Consider the following 20,294-nt stretch of genomic DNA (forward strand, 5'->3'; position numbering starts at 1 on the left):
TATCTGGAGGACTGAGAGTAGGGATATAAATGGCCGTTTGCATGCTGGTATTTATGGAGGCAGTGTTAGCCATTTGCAATGGATGGAGATGGCCTAAGGGTACAATGACTGAGGGATGGAAGGGGAAAATGTATTTACATACAAGGGACTGCATACTGAGAGGCTGCAAGTAGGAATGATGTTGTGGGGCGTGCAACTAAGTGAATGAACCTTAAGGACAGTATGTTGAATGAAATGGCAGAAAGAAAAAAACAAATATTATCTTGCCTCATTCATATGCACTATATGATACACAAGCTCAGAGAACTGAAGACGAGAGCATGGGTTATCAGGTTGGGGCCTACGGTAAAGAGTCCTAGATTTTAAGCTCTTACAGTAGTCACATATATTTAGGAGTTGTAACTGATATTTCTAAATTCTGATATACTGCACTATGTGAATATAAACTGGTCATTCCCAGAAACTTTGGGTATTTACGTGACATGTGAGACTCAGAGTTAAAGCACTGAAGCTATGAAAGTCAGCATTAGCCCATTCAGCAACCATTTAAAAAGCTGAAAAAGTGATAAAATCTAGAGATATGACTGGTGATGTAGATAGGACTAAGGTAAATCAAAATACTGGTTAAAGCATGATATGATCCATATTTTGAAATTTCAACCTCTGTGGGAGACCAAAGGAAGAGGTGTTTATTTGGTGCAAAAATTATATCCTGGGCAACACATTATCTAATTTAACTTGTATGGTCAGTTTACTTGAACACCATAATTACATGGAATCTTGAATAGAGTAGGAGATCTTGGTTTGTGCAGGTTAATGTGATGCCCTGATATATCCCAGAGTAATTTGGACACAGAATAAAAAAGTATTTGTAAAGTCCCCTTGGGGGACTGGGGAGAAAAAAGGAAATATTTGACTTCCCCTTCTGGGGAATTCTTGATATTTTCTCAAGCAGTGGGGACAACCAATTCAACAGGCTGAATCCTCAATCTTGGAACTTGCCCTTATGAAGCTTATTCCTGCAAAGGCAAAGCTAAGTTTACTGATAATTATGCCTAAGAGTCACCCCCAGAGAACCTCTTTTGTTGTTCAGATGCAGTCTCTCTCCATCTAAGCCAACTTGGCAGGTGAACTCACTGCCCTCCCCATATGTGGGGCATGACTCCCAGGGGTGCAAAACCTCTCTGGCAATGTGAGACCTGACTTGTGGGGATGAGCCAGGACCCAGCATAATAAGAATGAGAAAGCCTTCTTGACCAAATGGGGGAAGACAGAAATGAGAGAATATAAAATTTCAGTGGCTGAGAGATTTCAAACAGAGTCAAGAGGTTATCCTGGAGGTTGTTCTTATGTATTATATAGCTATCCCTTTTAGTATATGGTGTACTGGAATGGCTAGAGGGAAGTTACCTGAAACTGCTGAACTGTGTTCCAGTATTCCAGTAGCCTTGATTTTTTTTTTGCATGGGCAAGCACTGGGAATTAAACCCAGGCCTCCAGCACGGCAGGCGAGAACTCTGCCCACTGAGCCACCGTGGCCTGCCCCAGTAGCCTTGATTCTTGAAGAGGACTGTATAACTATATAGCTTTTACAATGCGACGGTATGATTGTGAAAACCCTGTGTCTGATGCTTTTATCCAGGGTATGGACAGATGAGTTAAATAAATAAATAATAGGGAGAGACAAAAGGTAAAAATTGGGTAGAGTGAAGTTCCGTGGGTCAATGAAAGAGAGGGATAAGGGGTATAGGAGGTATGAGTTCTTCTTTTTATTTCTTTTTCTGGAGTGATGCAAATGTTCTAAAAAGGATCCTGATGAAGAATGCACAACTATGTGATGATGATGTGAGCTACAGATTGTATAATATGGTTGGACTGTATATGTGCGGATATTTTTCAATAAAAATATTTCAAAAACACATTTTTCTCTTGTGAAATAACAAACTAAACTACATTATCTCTCTGGCTGTTCCTTCTTGGTCTGTCTCACGGTCTCCTCTTTCCCCACTTACTTCTTAAATGTTGGTGCTCTCAACAACTCCCTCCACTTCTATTCTCAAACTCCTCAAAGAACTTTCTTGATTTAAAAAATGAGATCCCTCATTCTTTTGGGTCTTGAATATTATACATTCATTATTTTTTAAAAATGAAAAATACAAGATTTCTACAATTAAGCCTCTTTCCTTGCAGAGATTAGACTGAAGTCTACTGTTGCTTATAAACTCTTTTAAAAGGTATAGAAACCTATACTCTATACTAGCATAGTAATGCTTAGCAAACTCAAAGCTTTTATTTTATTTGTTTGATCTTATATCTTGTGGCTCCATACTTGAGGGTTATCCATTCTCCCTTACTTCTTTTCCACTTACCTCAGGGGCTTTGCTGATGCTCACGATGTAATTATACTATTAGCTGCTAGACACATATAAGGCAGGTAACCCTTGGCACTTAAAGATTTAACATCTGGACTCACAGCTATTCCTAAGCAACCCCAAAGGTACATGACAAGAAGCATTTTTTAAAAATTATGATAAGGCAATACATATATGTGAGCACACGGGTTATGACATGAATTTAGGAGTTAGTCTAGCATCAGAACTAAAGAAAACCTTTGTCATTTTCTACTCATCACACTGCCTGATGTGGTGTGATTCTTATGATGCACTCTGATGCTGTCTGTGAACATGGCACATTGAGAAAATTTTAGGGTATAATCTCCATGAATATCAAGATCTACCATGACCATACTAACACAGAGTTCTAATCTAATGGGCAGAATGTCTATGTAATGACCACTGAAGTGTTCTGCAAAATCACAAAGAAAATAACTGGCCTTATGAGGAAAAATAGAGTTAGAGGCTGACAACTCAAAACTTATTCAAGTTTCCAAACAGAGGGCAAATGATAACAATCCTAATAAAATTATAATTCCAACTAAAAACATTTGTTAAATTTCTAAAGAAATATTATAATAAATCTAGACTTTAACAACAAAAACAGAGTAAAAGCCATCTGATAGAAAAAATGTAAGACAGGGTAGAGGATATTAACTCATGAATACAAGAAGAAAATCCACAAACACGGGGTAATTACGAAACAAATATGTCCAAGCCATAGCTAGATTGAACCTGAGGAATGTACTAAAAATGTACATCATGTACAATGAGACAATGCTATCTACTGGTGGCTTTGTATATTTTGGCTGTATTAGTCTATTTTGTAATCAGCTGCTATTACTTGCAAACATTAAGCCCTAGGAAAAATCACTATGAATCAAAGTGATTTCCTTGTTCTACTGACATCATCCCCTTATTTAAGAATCTCATATGGGCTAATTCACACTGTAGAATAGATTATATAAATCTATTTTATATAAAATACACAAGTTCATAATTATTCTCAGCAATGAAAGGGAAAGCAAGACGAAACAACAAAATCCCATTCGAAAGAAGAGGTAGCATCTTAGTTTGAAAATTAGTAATACTCTGTTAAAAATTATATTTCAAAGTAACTGCCAAATAGTCCTAACCAATGAGGAAAAGTTCTTTACAGATGATTCCAACCAATAAATGTGGAAGGAATAACAATTAGGAAATCATCATTTTATAAATCCTAATGAATCAATTGACTCAGGTAAGGCTTATCCATGCTTTTAAGTCATTAGAGGAAGGACCAATGAGAACTTTTACAAAGAAGGCTGTCACTATCTGAATACACTATGCAATCTTAGCATCTTTAAATGTGAGACAACCATTAGGCTTCCCAATATGATACCATATGAAATACACAGTAGCACTTATAAATTATTCTTGCCAAAGAATTCAAATCCAAATTTTATCCAGCTCCTCACAGAAGTGGTTTTCAACTCTGGTTGCATATCAGAAACACATGGAAAATTTTAAAAATACATAGTTGCCTGTGTTCTACTTTGGTCAAATAAAAAAAAACCTCTGGTGGTAAGGTTCAGTTAGGCATCCTCATTTAAAAGAAAAAGTCTTTAAAAGCTCTCTGGATGATTCTAATATGCAATGAGGATTGAAAACAACTAATTCAGAGTTAACAGGATATACTTTCCAGGATATACAGTACAGGACAGTGCTTCTCAAACTTTAATGTGTCAATTAATCACTGGGGGATCTTGTTCAATTACAGACTCTGGGTTCAGTAAGTATGGGTGGGCTTGGGATTCTGCTCCCAGATGATGTTAATGCAGCCACTCCACAGTCAACAGAGAGTGTACAGACCCAGTGCTACCCAATCATAATATAAGAGCCACATCTGTGATTTAATATCTTCTAGTAGCCATATTAAAATAAAACAGGTGAAATTAATTTAAATAATGTGCTTATTTAACCCAATATATCCACAAATTATCATTTCAACATGTAATCAATATAGAAAGTTATTAATGAGATATTTTATATTCTTTATTTTATATTATCTGGTATGGATTTTATATTTACAGCACATCTCAATTTAGACTAGCCACATTTCAAGTATGCAACAGGAAATGTAGCTAGTGGCTAATGTTATAGACAGCACAGGTTTAGAGGAACAAGTTAAATCATAAAGAATAAAGTCCAAAGTGTTGGACATTCTATAGGAAATATAAGTTATTAGGTTTCTGCAAATAGACAAGACAGGAAAAATAAAGGTGGGGAAAACTCTCAATTAAGAGACTTAAGAGACATAACCACATGTAGTATGTGACTTTCTTTGAATCCTGAGTCAAACAAATCAACTATAAATAATTCTTTTTTCAGACAGTGGGGAAATTTGATTATGGATGAACATTTGGTGATAAAAAGAATTGTTTCTAACTTTATCAGGTATGTAATGGCACTGCGGTGTGAAAAAATGTTCATAATTTTTAGAGAAGACTACTGAAATAGGAGTGAAGGGCATGATTTATTTTTAAATCATTCAGCCAAAGAGAAAGAGAGAAGAGGGAGCGGGGAAATAAAGAAATGAAAATAGATAAAGCAAATGTGATAAATTCTTGATAAATGTTCAAGCTGGATTTAAATCAGGTTTTTACAGTGTAATTATCTCTTGTAATCTCTCTTATGTATACATGAATTTTCTTAATAAAAATTATTATAAATAGTTTTAGAATATAAGTGATAATTTTAATTTTTAAAGGTCAATTATATGCTAAAAAATGAATGTGACAATAAAAGTAATGCTATTTTTTACTAATAATGATTTGTGTATTGTTTATAAATTGTATTTTGAGGAATCTTTTTTTTTTGCATGTAGTCGATGTAAAACATTTATTAAATAAAACTTCCAAAGGTAAGCCTTCTTCTAGCCTGATGATCACGTTTCAATGAAATATAATTTAGTAATCACTTATATTCTAGTCTCATCTGATACTAGGCCCCTGGCTCAAATATGTCAACATCTGCTCTCCTGGAGAATCTTCCAGCAGTGTTAATGATGCATATCATGACTAAATGCAGTAAAATACCATCCATATCATATTAGCATCTTTTCCTGTTGTAAAATCTAATTTACCACTAACACCCAAGAAAGTACAGAAGAATATGGTTTTAATTCTATCTAGTAATTAGATTTTTTTCCTCTTCTAGAAACATTTTCTTGACTTTTCTGTCCTTCTATGGATAACAGAATATGTAATATATATTAATGTGATCATAATTTAGTATTTTAATAACTATTACCTGCCAAAACAAATTATCAGGAATTTTAATAATTTATTCATTATTAAGTAAGTCATGATGACACCATTGTACTTTCTTGTTAGGCTCTATACCACCCACACTTAGTATCAGTGACTTATGATTTGCAGACTGATAGATCCTCACCATGGCTACTTACCATGAAGTATACCAAGGTGCTTCTTTATCTGTAACCATGGCCTAATTTTAGCAATGAATGATCATCTTTAAAAATCCTTTACCTCTACTATTTAGACCCTTCCTTCATTTCCTTCACTAGGAAACCCATAGGACATGTTGCTATTGCTATAATTGCTCAAACAGAAAAAATTCACCAGTTAACTGGAAAAAACTTCCAATTATGTGATAAACCATTAAAGTTTTGCATATATTCTGTATCTTCCTATTCCTGAGTTTTGCAATGAGTGTTTTACAAAGAATCATTTGTACAGCAGATCACCTCTCTGAGGGTCAAAACTGAGGTTGAGGACAATGCCTCCTCATACAGGTATTCTTCAAATAACAATGTGACTGATGATATCAATCTGTCTACTTCACTAACTTGCAAGCCCCTTGTGAAAAGAGACTATATCTTTATTCTCTTTATTCTCAACTACTTGTACAATTCCGAGGACAAAGTATGCATTTAATAAATGTTTACTGAATGAAATTAAATTAAAAAATGAAAAGTTGTCCCCTCAATTGGCATAAATATGACAATAAGATTTATTTTAAAATGCCAAACAGAATGCATTTGATAACCCTGTGACAAACTTTCCGTATATTTTTCCAAATTGTAAAATTGTATAATTGATACTTTAAGCTTGCTTATATTTATTTTACTGAATAAAGTTTAATGTATAAATAAAATGAAGTTAAAAACAGTTCTTGGAACAAAATAAAATCAAGCTTTATCAGATTGCAATAAAATGATGAGAAAGAAACCTATAGTAATGACATATCTCCCAATGAAATGATAACATTATTCATATTCACAATATTCAGAGATTTAAAATAGTTTGAAAATTCCATCAATATAAACTTAATCATTCAAATGTACCCTTGTTAATGCCATGTAAAAATACTCCAAATTAGTACTGCATCAAACATGTCAGTTGAAAATAATTACAACTAAAAGTGGCACCCATTAACTAGTAATAATGTATGTCTCCCTCACATATGTGGTATATACAAATCTATACTATAATTATACATATTAATCTAACTTCCATTTAGAAACTAAAAGAAGGCTAATACAATCAACTCAAAACTCATTGTTTGAACTGCAGCATTTTAGCATGATAACATAAAATAATTTTAATTTACAAATTATTTTTGAGTGGTTTATTAAAGTTTTTTTTAAGGTTTCTATAAACCAAAGCAGAGGAATAAACATTATTTGAATGCCTTATTTGTCCTAGCTATATGATTACACATAATACTATCCAATGCTCATCATGATTCACAAGGTGAATATTATCTCTGTTTTATGGATGAGGAAACTGAGGCTCCAAAAGATTAACTAATTTATGATTGAGATCATAGCCAGCACATGTAGAGCCAGTATCTGAAAACAGTCTTGATTTTGGAAGAAACCTTCAAGATGCTTCTGTATTGCACCACACTAACCTGTACTCCACTGCCAAAATGACAAAGTGTTCAGATTTTTATGAGTATTCACAACACATGATCAAAGCATACTTTAATAGTAATTCAAAGATATATCTATAATTTAAGAAGTATATAAAAAGAATAAGTTAAGTGACAAAGGATTAAATCATTCAGGAAAAAAATATCAGCACAATGTAGAAGTAAATACAGCATGCCTTATTTTCCATTTGTTAATATCCCTTACCCACACTTTTCCTTTTTAAAGTATATATTTTAGTCTTCTCAGGGCTACTTTTTTTCCCCTCAGGATTAACAAAGGGAATGGCACTGACTGCCTAACTTAGTAAAATAAAATCTCAGCAAAAGAAGAAGGAAAATAAAGCTTGCTCTCCCCTACAGCAGCAAAATGAGGACACTATTCTGCATTTTAAAGCTTATTCTGATAAAGTAGCAGGTTGTGAGCATTCACAAAGGAATGTATCTTACTTTCCTGTTCAGTATCTTTGAAAGTGATTTTTGTACAAAGGAACCTTGTAAAGATACAGATTTATACCCAGCTAGAGATTGTAGCCATGCATTGTGAAAATAAATCTTTAATCTCAAAATTCTATTAAAAAATCGTCTAATTCTGACTGATGGCCATTATTTTTATTTGCTATTCTGGTAAACACTGCTTTAACTTAAATCTCTTTAAAGATATTTAGAAAGAATTATAACATTTCTGTGTAAAATCAAGAGGATAAATGACATTCCCCTCTTCTCCCACATGCATAGAGGTATGGTAAAACCTGTAAGTTGTTTTTTTTCAAACTAAAAAGTTTGAAAGTCTTTTTTTCCTTTAAATTTTCAAAAGTAAAATAAATGTGATCGATTCAAGTTTAATTCAAATGAAAATGTCTCTTAAAACTAAAACTGATTTTATAATTATTTTTAAGTGAAAAGCAACCTGCCAGTATTAGCTGTGAAAGAAAAGGAAATTATCATCATAATCTTTTTTTTTGGCATGGGCACTGGGGATTGAACCCAGATCTCTGGCATGGCAGGTGAGAATTCTGCCACTGAACCACTGTCACACCACCCTATCATCTTAATTTTTAACTTTCAAAATTAAATTACCAGAAATCTCCATTGTTTGGCTCTTGATATTCTTCTTGCTTATGTAAAAGGCTAAGGAAAGTATTAATCTACACCTCAATGAGTGATGCCACACAGAGCCAAACCTCTTTAAAATATCAGAAAAAAATGTAAGGAACAATACACAGATATAATTCTTTTCATCAAGATCCAAATTCCCAGAAAACATTAAATTTTTATGTGCCTTAATAATACTCTATTTTACTTAACTCATCTTTTATACTTACATAATTTCAAAGTAGCTCTTTGCAAATTACATATTAATTACGAAAAAGAAAAATAGTATTCAGAGGAGAAAAACACTTTAACCAAACAATTAAAATTAATATCACTAATAAAGGGCAAACAAATACCATGTGCCTCCAATGTGATATCCTGAGAAGCACAAAACAGTTATGTTGTATTCCAACCAAAAACGAATAATAACCTCATTCTAATCACGAGGAAAGAGTAAACAAACCCAAATCGGAGGACATTCTATAAATTTACTAGTCTGTATTTTTCAAAAATTTCAATCTCATGCAAGACAAAGACTAAGAAACTGTTCTAAGTTAAAGGTGACTGAAGAGACCAACAATTAAACTTGCTCTTGGATTGGATCCTCTACTAGAAAACAAAAGTTATAATAAAGGACATTATTTGGACAACTGGTGAAATTGGAATATGTATTATGGATATGATTAAAGTTTTGAATTAATATTACATTTCCTAATTGATAAGTAGATAACCAAGCTGTGATTATGTAACGGGATATCTCTGTTCTTCTAAAAGATACAATTAAGTATTAAGGCATAAAGGGGCACAAAATACACAACCACTCAAGTGCTTAAAAATATGTGTCTGTGCCAAGGGAGAGAGATTAAAAGGCAAATGTAACAAACTGTTGAAAATCATTAAATCTCAAAAGGACAAATAGGAATTCTTTGTATTATTACAACTTCTATGAAATTTTGAAATTGCTTCAAAATAAAATATTCAAAAATCACCTTTTAAAATTAAACATATATTAATGTGTGAAGATTTTCATCATACAATTAACTGATAAAAATAAGTTAGGCAAAATAGTATGTCTAGTACAAGTGCTTCCAATAGTGATAGGTGAAGAGGTTGCACCAGAATGTAGATAAATATATAGCTTTTTTCATCAAAAAATCTAGCTAGAAAAAAAAAATAGCTGTACTAAACTGTGCTACAACCAGGTAGAAGTTTATGCACTAGTACTGTAATTTGAGTAGTACTTGTCTAATATACCACTTTTTGCAATAATATATCCTTTTAGAATTATGCCTAGGCATCTGGAAGAATGAAAAGTAATTTAGTCTAGTAGGAAATCAGGTTCCTGGGAATTTGAATCCTATGTCAGAACTCAATGTAGTGTTTTGTTTCCGTATCACCAAAATTTTCCCAAAAGGATCTCACTTACAGCTGATCTTGAAGCTCTACAATTATATACTCCAGTTGTTCCTTCTCTAGTTTATGGGCCAGATCAGAATCTTCAATCCTTTGAAGTAGTATTTTATTCTGGGAAACAGATTCAGATAACTGGTTCTCTCGAAGCCGTAAGAGTTCTTCAAGATAACCCTGGAAAAACAATAGCATCAGAATATAGCAACTGCAGAATTCTAATACATATCTTAAAGATAAATCCTTTCTGATTTATATGGTAATAAAAATAATTTCAAAACATTACTAATAAAACAGTAAAACACAATCGTTTTAACTGGATAAGAAATGAACACATGTTCTCTGTTACTGAAAGCTCTCCTCTAAAGTTTAATAAAATATGTTTGTAATTTAACAAAAACTTGGTTTTTTAGACCAAGAAATTACAATTGTAATTTCTAAACTCCACAAGAGTGATGATTGATCTACAGGCTTCCTAACTTCAAAATACAGGCATAATTTCAGAATGAACAATTAGAAAGCTGCTTCCATGTGATTAATTTTCAAAACACATAGGTATTAACATTCTAGTGTTAATACGCAGTGGGAGGCAATATACAAATTTTGGTTAGGTATGAAGACTTAGAGACTGTCTAGTCTCATATCTCAGTTCTACCATTTAGCAGTTATGTGTCCTTGGGCAATTTACTTTTTCATCTAAAATAGTGGGAGCAAGAAGTGTATCTACCTTTAGGATTAAATAAGTCAATATAGGTAAACTGCTTATTAAATGAGTCAATATAGGTAAACAGGGCCTGGTACAATGTATGCAATACAATTACAATTATAATTACAATTATAATTTTCAGATATTTAATAGTTATGAGAATTTTTGGATTGATCCTCTGTCTCTTAACCTGTTACTCATTTACTGTTTCTTTGTCCTTTTGTTCTCCTTTCTGGGAGATTTCATGGAATTTATCTTTTAAACCTATACTGAATTTTTAAATTCAGGAAATCACATGTTTAATTTCCAATAGCTCTTTCTTATTTTGATTGTTCTCATCTCATGGCATCCTATTCTTTTTAGCTATCCTATGCTTTCAATTTCCTCTGAAGATATTAGAATCTTTTTTCTTAAAGTATGATTCTATTGTATTACACGTTATCCTATATTGATGTGTCAGTAACAAACAATTTTAGTTATTTTAGCTTCATGATGCATGTTAATAGTAACTATTAATACACTCCCCTTCAATGAGCTTCATTTTCAAACAATTCTAAAATATGTTTTCCTATGTTATTTTTTGAGATTTTAATTTTTACAAATATTTCATATAGACAAAACTTAAACTATCTATGAATATTTATAAACATTAGTGATTTAAAAATACTTTTATACTCACTACCTAGATTAATTACCAATAACATTAAAGCACCTATAATGCATCTCTCTGATCACACCCCAGCCTCCTCTGCAAAGATGATATATCCTGAGATTTGTGTTTATCATCCCACAACTTTTTTTCCCAGTTTTACAAGAAATGTATGACATCTTAAAGAATATATTCAGTTTTGTTGGGTCTTGTCTATATTCTTTTGAAACTTATATTTTCACCTACAGTAAAATAATAGAATTCCAGACATTCTTTTAATTTTTGCTTTATATTTTTCAAGCCTACATAGTTAAATGCATGTAAGTTCAGCATTTCCATACATTCCTGGTAAATTGTTTCATTTTTAAAAAGGTAATATCTTTATTTAATCTTAACATTTTTTGCCTTAATGTCGATGTTGAATGATAATAATGTAGAATTCTTTGGCTGGTATTTGCTTACTATAACTTTATCCCCTTACTTTCAACTTTTCTGTTATATTTTAGGTGTAGCTCTTAAAACGGAATATAGCTAAATATTATTGTTAATAGATCTGAGAGTTTGTCTTAACTGGCAAGTTTATACTATTTACTTATTTTTTTTCATGGGTAGGCACTGGGACTTGAACCCGGGTCTCCAACATGGCAGGTGAAAATTCTACCACTGAGCCACCATTGCACTGCCCTACACTATTTACTTTTATGATGATGTTGACTTATTTATTTTTAGATTCATTTCTACCACCTTATTTTGTGTTCGCTACTTACCATTATTTTTCTCACTTGCTCCTTTCTATCGTTTTGATTAAAGTTTTATTTCTTTTCCTTCCAACTACTAGTTTGGAAGTTAAACATTCTATTTCTTTTCTTTTAATTGCATCTACTAAATGATTACCTTTAGAAACAGGCAAGCATATTTTTAAAAGTCTCTACCCTTCTTCACTATAATATAAAGACTTCAAAAGGCTTTACCTTCGATTATCCTCTTTTACCCTTTCTCATATTGTTAACCAGCGTTTTAAATTTACTTTGCTTTCACATATCCAATTATGGGCTACAGCTGCTTGTATACGCTCTTGAGCTGATTATTAAATTTTCAGAAATTCTGCAATTCAGTTGTTAAATATCGCTAATATTAAAGATTAAATTATTTTAAGTAAATCATACTTTAAAAAGAAATCACAAAACGTATCCCTTCCTAATTATTTTACCATATTTTACTATTACTGATGCTCTTAAAATCATTTATGTCTATTGCATCTCTATGGTAGAAATACTATATAATGGTGTGCTATTGTGCATCTCTTTCCAATTCTGCATTCACTGATGTCACATTGGTAGCTTAAGCTGACCTCGGTAGGAATATTTACCTCTTAAGAACTGGCAAATGTTACAAATCAGGGCTCTGACCCCTCTGCTAGAGCCAGTTAAGCAAACGAGCATACCACTGCCACCCACTGTTGGCCACTATTATTGCTGCTGTTTTATTTAGTCAAGGTTTATTCATCAATTTCTTTGCTTACTCTGCATTCTTGCATCTTACATCTTCCTTCTAGGTTCAAACTCAGACCTGCTGTCTCCTTCTTGGAATTAAAACACAAGTACCTTGGTTAAGGGATTATTCCCTCACCCGCCACTCTAGGCCTACAGCCGCATTCACTTATGCACTTATTTCTCTGCTTTTCATGTACCTTTATGCTCCTGGTTGCTAGGGAGTTCCTTTTCTTTAACAGCTCAGCTCTGAATGAAACTTTTTTTTTTAACTATATTTTCTAAGCATTTCCAGAATTTTGCGAGGAGGTTTTCAGATTATCTTATTCTACCTTCCTGCTGGTACCAGATACCTCCTTTAATAGAATATTAAGGTTTTCTTCACATAGAGCATGTTCACTTCATGTTTACAAGTGGGATCTTATTTCTTTATAGTTTCTAATACAAAAAACTGTTTTTGTCTAGGAAATCTACTCATATTTGTAAATTTATTTTGTAATTATTTTCTCCAGTGACTTTTTTTTATTGTTCCCATATTTCTATAGTTAATTCCATTTGGCTTTCCCTATATATTTCATCTATGAATAGTGATAATTTGGAAGGAAGGATAGAAAGGAAATTGAGATATTACTGTAAAAAGAAAAGGCTACAAACTCTTCAAGAAAATGAAATTTATTTTTCTTTGTTATATGCTCCTCTTTGCTTAGTGTGGCACTTAACACTGAAGAGCTGCTGAAGCAGCTCTCTTTTAACCTGATTTAAAAAACAGTAACAAGGGGTGAAAGGATAGTTCAGTGGTAGAATTCTCGCCCACCATGCAGGCAACCCAGGTTCAATTCCTGGTCCATGTATTTCCCAAAAAACAAACAAGCAAAACAAACAAATAAAAACAAACAAACAGACAAAAAATTCAACAAATGGTGTTGCAATAATGGGATACTCATGGAAAAATAATGAAACGTGACCCTGCCATACAGCATAGAAAACAACAACAACAGAACAGAAATACATGGAATGTGCTTAGACTCACTATTTTCATGAATCAATAATATTCTATAAAATTAGTTTTAAGAACTAAAATAGCAAATACAAAATTAAACTGCTTACAGGAGAATAAATAGCTTATTTTAATATTAAAACATGAAATTAGAAAAAGTTTAACAAAAGCTTCTCCTAAAACTTTGCACGCTCTTAAATTAAAAGAAGCAAAGTTCCAGAACAGACAGCAGGAATGGATAATTTTATTCCGTTAAAAGATCTGTGGGTAGTGACAGTCTAGAGGTCATAATTAGAATTAAATAAAATGAAATTCTGATAATTGGTAAATACCTTCTGTTCCAAGGTAAGGTGATACTTTTGTTTAACTCTCTTACACTTGTTGAACCAACTATTTTCATCCATGATGAATGGAGGTCCGACATTCTCTGGAGTACTGCTCTCACTACCACTGCTTCCCAAGGTCCTTAGCTCTTCCTCATCACTGCTGATGCTATCAGAACTGAGAAGATTAAAATTAAAAAAAGAAATGAAATAAAGTGAATTACATATTTCAATTTTATTTTTAAGAAAAACTGTTTTAATTTGCAAGCTACTGGTGAACAAACTCCAAAACATTTAGTACTTATTTACAATAAGTGATACAACCTGGGTTTGATTCCTGGTGCCTGCCCATGTTAAAAAAAAAAAAGTCTGCATAGCCTTCAAAGTATTAAAAGAAACTTTAATCTGTTAATTGAAGGACTGAGAGAAAAATATTAAATTAAAAATAATATAGCAGAAATAAGTTTTACTACAAAAGTAATTTTTAAAACTCTTTGTTCTAGTTTGCTAGCTGACAGAATACAACACACTAGAGATGGATTGGCTTTTAATAAAAGGGGATTTATTTTGTTAGTTTTCAGAGGAAAGACAGCTAACTTCCAACTGAGGTTCTTTCTTATGCAGGAAGGCACAGGGTGATCTCTGCTGGCCTTCTCTCCAGGCCTCTGGGTTCCAACAACTTTCCCCGGGGTGATTTCCTTCTGCATCTCCAAATGCCTGGGCTGAGCTGAGTGCTGAGATGAGGTATGCTGAGCTGCTTGGGCTGTGCTATGTTGAGCTCTCTCATTTAAGCACTAGCCAATTAACTCAAACATCATTCAATGTGGCAGGCAGGCCTTCTAGCTGACTGCAGATGTAATTAGGAACAGATGAGGTTCACAGGCCATTGGCTCATGTCCACAGCAATATAACTAGGCATCTTCACCTGGCCAAGTTGACAACTGAATCTAACTACCACACTCTTCAATGGGTTAAACTGAAGTACAAAATCCGAATGCTCAGTTCTGATTAAAATGAGTAATACTGAACTATAGGTTGTCTAAAAGAACCATATGTATACAAAACAATTAAAACTAAAATTAAAGAGATGGAGAATACAGGTTATAATATGAACCAAAAGAAGCCAGATCAGAAACTATAATTTCATAGATTAATATAAATGCAATAGTGGAAGATATGATGAGAAATGTGCCAGTTTGAAGCAATTATGAAGCCCTTTAAGAGGGAACCATTTTGAAAAAGCTTTAGAGCCACCAGAACCAACATAGCCCATGTAGCCAGAGACCTACAGAGCAGAAGGAAACCCCACACCCCGGGGAAACCTTACAAATTGAGGACAGAAAGCTGGCAGAAGTTGCCTAGTGCCCTCCCAGTTGAGAGAGAAATCCTGAACTTCATTGGCCTTTTCTTTGGAGTTAAGGTGTCTTTCCCTTAATGCCTTAATTAGGATATTTTCAAAGCCTTGGAACTGTAAACTTGCAACTTAATAAATTCCCTTTTCAAAAGTCATTCCATTTCTGGTATACTGCATTCTGGCAGCTTTTTAAAACTAAAACAAGGATCAAAGAAAGAAGTTATATATTTCATTTCTTTGTGACTGTGTTTCCATCCTTGTAGTCTCCTGAGTCTAGGGTTCAGAAAGTTGCAAGTCTGAAACAGAGACCTTTGATCAGCTAGTTATCTGGGAAACAAATAAACAAATACTGAAGGGAATTTGCTTGTCATGGTCATGGCCTTTGGTGGACTGAAGAAAAGAGAGCAGTGGCTGATGATAAAGTTTTAGCTTTGAAAAACTACAATAGAAAGTTAAAAAAAAAATAATTGAAATTAAAAATTAAAGGGATAAGTTAAAAAGCAGATCAGTTACAACCAAAGACAGAATTAGTAAACTGGAAGATAGATATAAATAGATTGTAATGGTTATTAAAGATATTTTGAAAAGGTTAAGATAAAATAACTGCCAACACAAGAAAGTATTTCCAGAAAAACTATATTGCCAGAAAGAGGACAAAAAAGGCCAATTTTTAGGAAACTAAAAGCTGGTACCAACAAAGCCTCACTCACATAACATCCAATGACACACATTGGGAAGAATGAAAGTGACCCAATAAGGTCTATTTTGTAAAAAGGAATATAAGCAAAGAATATGATAAACTTATGGGTAAATCTACCCAAACAATATTTTGGGAATGAAACAATAACAACAGTTCCTACTTTGTGAAATTAAAAAAAAAATTCAATGACTAACCCAAAATTCTGTCACCAGTAGAGTATAACACTGATATATTTGGGTCCTCATTTATTTGAATGGATCGTAACGATATTAATTTTGAACATCATTAAATTTTTAAATAATCATATACAATTAATGGACAACAGATAAAAGAAGAGAGTTACAGTGTGTAACTTCTAAACTATGAGTAATAAATTGGGGGAAAAAATAAATGAATCCAAAAGAGCAAAGCAGAGAATAGAGAGGGTGGAAAAAGAAATGCAAAGATAAACAGGACAGATAGCAAAAACATAGGGGGAAACCCCTCAATTAAAGAACTCTAGAACTCTATCGGGATGGGCCATGGTGGCTCAGCAGGCTAAGTTCTTGTTTGCCATGCTGGAGACCTGGGTTCAGTTTCCAGTGCCTGCCCATGCAAAAAAAAAAAAAAAAAAACAAAAACAAGTCTATCAGACTTGAATGTTAAAAATCTAGTTATATAATATTTTTAAAAGGTATCCTTAAAAACATAAGGAAAGAGAGAGGCTGAAAGCACTGTGTTTCTTAAATTACCAGAATACATTTTTTTCACATGTTAATATCTCTGAAACCAAAGATAGCTTATAATTAATGACACCTTACTACTGCTATCAAACCATGTTTTTCACATTTTAATAACTCTAAATTGAGATGCATTTAATGGAAGTCAAATTAGATTAGAGGAAATATAGAGAAAAGAAAAGTATATCCTACAAAGTACCAACAAAAGAAAATTGGTTTGATTATATTAATATCAGAAAAAAAAGGATTTTAGAGAATAAAAGAACTGCTACAAATTTTTATTGATGGTCACTACACATTGATTCAAAATCATTACAACAGGAACTGTAAGAATTCTAAACTTGTGTTCATCTAATGATGAGGCTTTAATATATAGCAAGTAAAAATTAAAGAACCAGGAGGAAAAACTGATGAATCAAAGTCCACAATGAAAGAATTTAATACACCATCTCAGTAATTTAAGAGATCAAACAAGATAAAAGTTAGAAAGGATATAGAATATATAAAAGCAACACTGAAAAGCATAATCTAATAAATTTAGGACTTAATTATTGGAAAACTAACCAATTCTAGACCATTTCTCAACAAATGTCAAGGAAATAATTTTATGTGCACCCCATTCTCTAACCAAAATAATAACAAAAGCCTGAAAATATGTGAAAATTAAAAAATACATTTCTAAATACTTCTTGGTCAAAAGAAAATTATAATGGGAATTATACTCAAAATTTAAATAAAATAAAACAATTGACCAAATCTATGGGATGTAGCTAAAGTAGTACTTTGAGGGATATATAGAGAGAGACTTAAATACTTATTTGGACAAAAGTGAATTTAAGTCTTGAGAATGTAAAGGTCATCGTAAGCCCAAAGAAAGTAAAAGGAAATAAATAATATATATAAGAATGGAACTGAATGAGTAAGAAAGCAATGGTTCAACAGAGGATCAATAAAGAAAAAAATCATTCTTTAAAAATACTAAAAAAAAAGAAATACTAATAAAATTGACAAGATTTGGCAAGAATGATCAAAAGAAAAAATAAAACTAAAAAAAAACAAAATAATGATTACAGATATATGAACAATTTCAGATATTAAAATATATTTTAAACAACTTCTTGATAGAAATATTTGAAAACTGTAATGAAATCTAATTTACCAAAACAGAATCAATAAGAAACATAAATTTTGAATGATTATCTCAATAAGGATACAATTAAATGAGTAATTTAAAAACTTCCCACAAAGTAAACAAAATGTGTCAATGGCTTTAAAGAATGAGTTCTATTAGATAGTCAAAGGATGCTTGTTTGTGTAATTCCAATCTTATACAGACTTTATGGTAACAAAGAAAAAAAAACTCTCCAAATGTTTTATGATGCCATGAGTTTATCTTTATTTCATAATAAGATGATACAAGAAAGGAAAATAAAAAAGTCAATCTCACCCATAACTGGGTATACACACAGACGTAAAAATCCAAAACAAAATATTTAAAGTGGACTGTAACATGATATGAAAAAGACAATACACCACTGTCCAGGATGAATTTATTTAAAAAAGAAAAGGAAATGCAAGGATAGTTCAACATTTCTATTAATAATATTCATCTCACAAACATATTAAAAGGAGAAAACAATATAACTTTAAAAGATGCAGAAGAGAGGGGTCCAAGATGGTGCCTTAGTGAGGTGTGGGATTTAGTTCGTCCTAGTAAATAGTAAATAGCCAGAAACAATACAGAACAACTGCTGGGGCCATATCATGTGACCAGACACACAGCGTTCGCTAGTTTGGACAAGCTGGACTAGGAACTCACATCCATAGTCCCCCAAGCTGCGGAAGCTGGCGCGAGTCCCCCACAGGTTGGTTTCCAGAGGGGAAAGCAAAGAGACTTTACTAGCAGTAAGGGGCTGAGCCTCCACCAAGCTCCAATTCTGGAATTAATGAACAAATTCTGACTAGTAAAAATAGGCTCCCAGCTCAGCTGAACCTAGAATAAAAGCTGAGGCTGCTGGTTTTTGCCCCAGTGCAGAGGGAGCAGGGCGGATGGAAAAAGAAAAAACAGATTTTTTTTGGATTGGAGAGCACAAAATACTTGAAAGGGTCTGGGCCCTGAAAGAAAGGAGGGGACACATAGGACCTGGAGATAAACAGAACAATGTACTAACTTAAGCTCTTGATTGGCAAAACCAAGATATGGGGGTCCTGCTCTGAAAAGGATTTTTTTTTCCTTTTCTTTTTATGGTAATGTTTCTATGACTTGACTGCTCTTTGGATGCAGCTGCAAGGCTTCTCAGGTTCCAAAATGCCCCAGGCAAGGGCGAAATTAAGCTCGTTTGAGAGTGTCATGGTTAGGGACATGTGTCGACTTGGCCAAGTTGTGGTACCTGTTTATCTGATTGCACAAGCACTGGCCTGTCTGTTGCAATGAGGACATTTCATAGGATTAGGTCATGAGCACGTCCGCTGCATCCACAGCTGATTTCATTTGTAATCAGCCAAAGGGGAGTGTCTTCTACAATTAGTGATGCTAAATCTAATCACAGGAAGCCTTTTAAGGAGGACTCAGAGGAGACAGGCCCCATTCCTGCTTCGGCTGGTGAGCCTCTCCTGCAGAGTTCATCCAGACCCTCCATCGGAGTCGTCAGCTTCACAGCCTACCCTGTGGATTTGGACACTGCGTTCCTGCGGTCACGTGAGACACTTTTATAAATTTTATATTTGCAAGTGTTCCCTGTTGATTCTGTTTATCTAGAGAACCCTAACTAATACAGAGAGCTTGTCTGGAGGCTGTGCCTTCCCCAGGAGAGAGGTGGGGCCCAGCACAGGTGGATTCCCTCCCTCAAGGAATTCAGACACTAGGGTCTGGAAAACTGAAGCAATTAAAGCCAGCATACAACCTCTCCAGTGTCTCAACCACCACCTCAGCACGGAGAATCTGTTGAAGTTAAAAGCACTGTATCACTTTATGCTAGTAGGACCCGCAAGCAGACAAGTGCCACATACTGGGCAGGACAGGAAAAGCACAGAGTCTAGAGGCTTCATAGGAAAGTCTTTCAACCTGCTGGGTCTCACCCTCAGGGAAAACTGATGCAGGTGATTCTTTCCTCCTGAGAGGAGGCCAGTTTGGTCTGGGAAGATCTGACTGGAGTCTATAATACCTAAGAAGACCCTCTTAAGGGGGAAAAAAGAGGGACCATACAGGCAGGGTAAAAACAAGAAAAAAGAACTGAAAAATTCTGATCCATTAAGCAAAACCTATGCTAGAGGTCTAGAATAAGCTGAACTGAATGTCAAAGAACAGACAGACAATAAAGTCATCCAGCAAGAAAATCCTAGGAAAAAAAAAGTGAAAACAATCTCCAGAATCAATTAATTAAGGTAATTAAATGTTTAGACACCAGCAAAAAATAATGAATCACATTAGGAAAACAGAAGATATGGCCCAATCAATAGGAAAACAGAAGATATGGCCCAGTCAAAGGAACAAACCAACAATTCAAATGAGATACAGAAGTTGGAA

At 33.5% G+C, this 20,294-nt stretch overlaps 1 protein-coding gene across 4 annotated transcripts in view; it reads right to left on the reverse strand.

Annotated features, from left to right (window-relative positions):
• The window catches only part of RUNDC3B (RUN domain containing 3B), a 247,086-nt gene that overhangs the window by 58,783 nt on the left and 168,009 nt on the right, over window positions 1-20,294 (reverse strand). For all 4 annotated transcript variants that reach the window (XR_013170772.1, XM_077148924.1, XM_077148861.1 and 1 more), the window contains exons 7-8: window positions 14,005-14,173; window positions 9,850-10,007 (exon numbers count right to left, since the gene is read on the reverse strand). Coding sequence is in view for 3 of the 4 variants with exons in the window: in XM_077148924.1 (XP_077005039.1) it covers window positions 9,850-10,007; window positions 14,005-14,173 (327 nt within the window). In the remaining variant the exon portion in view is untranslated. The remainder of the gene's footprint in view (window positions 1-9,849; window positions 10,008-14,004; window positions 14,174-20,294) is intronic.

The sequence above is a fragment of the Tamandua tetradactyla genome, chromosome 1, assembly GCF_023851605.1.
Source record: "Tamandua tetradactyla isolate mTamTet1 chromosome 1, mTamTet1.pri, whole genome shotgun sequence".
NCBI lineage: Eukaryota > Metazoa > Chordata > Mammalia > Pilosa > Myrmecophagidae > Tamandua > Tamandua tetradactyla.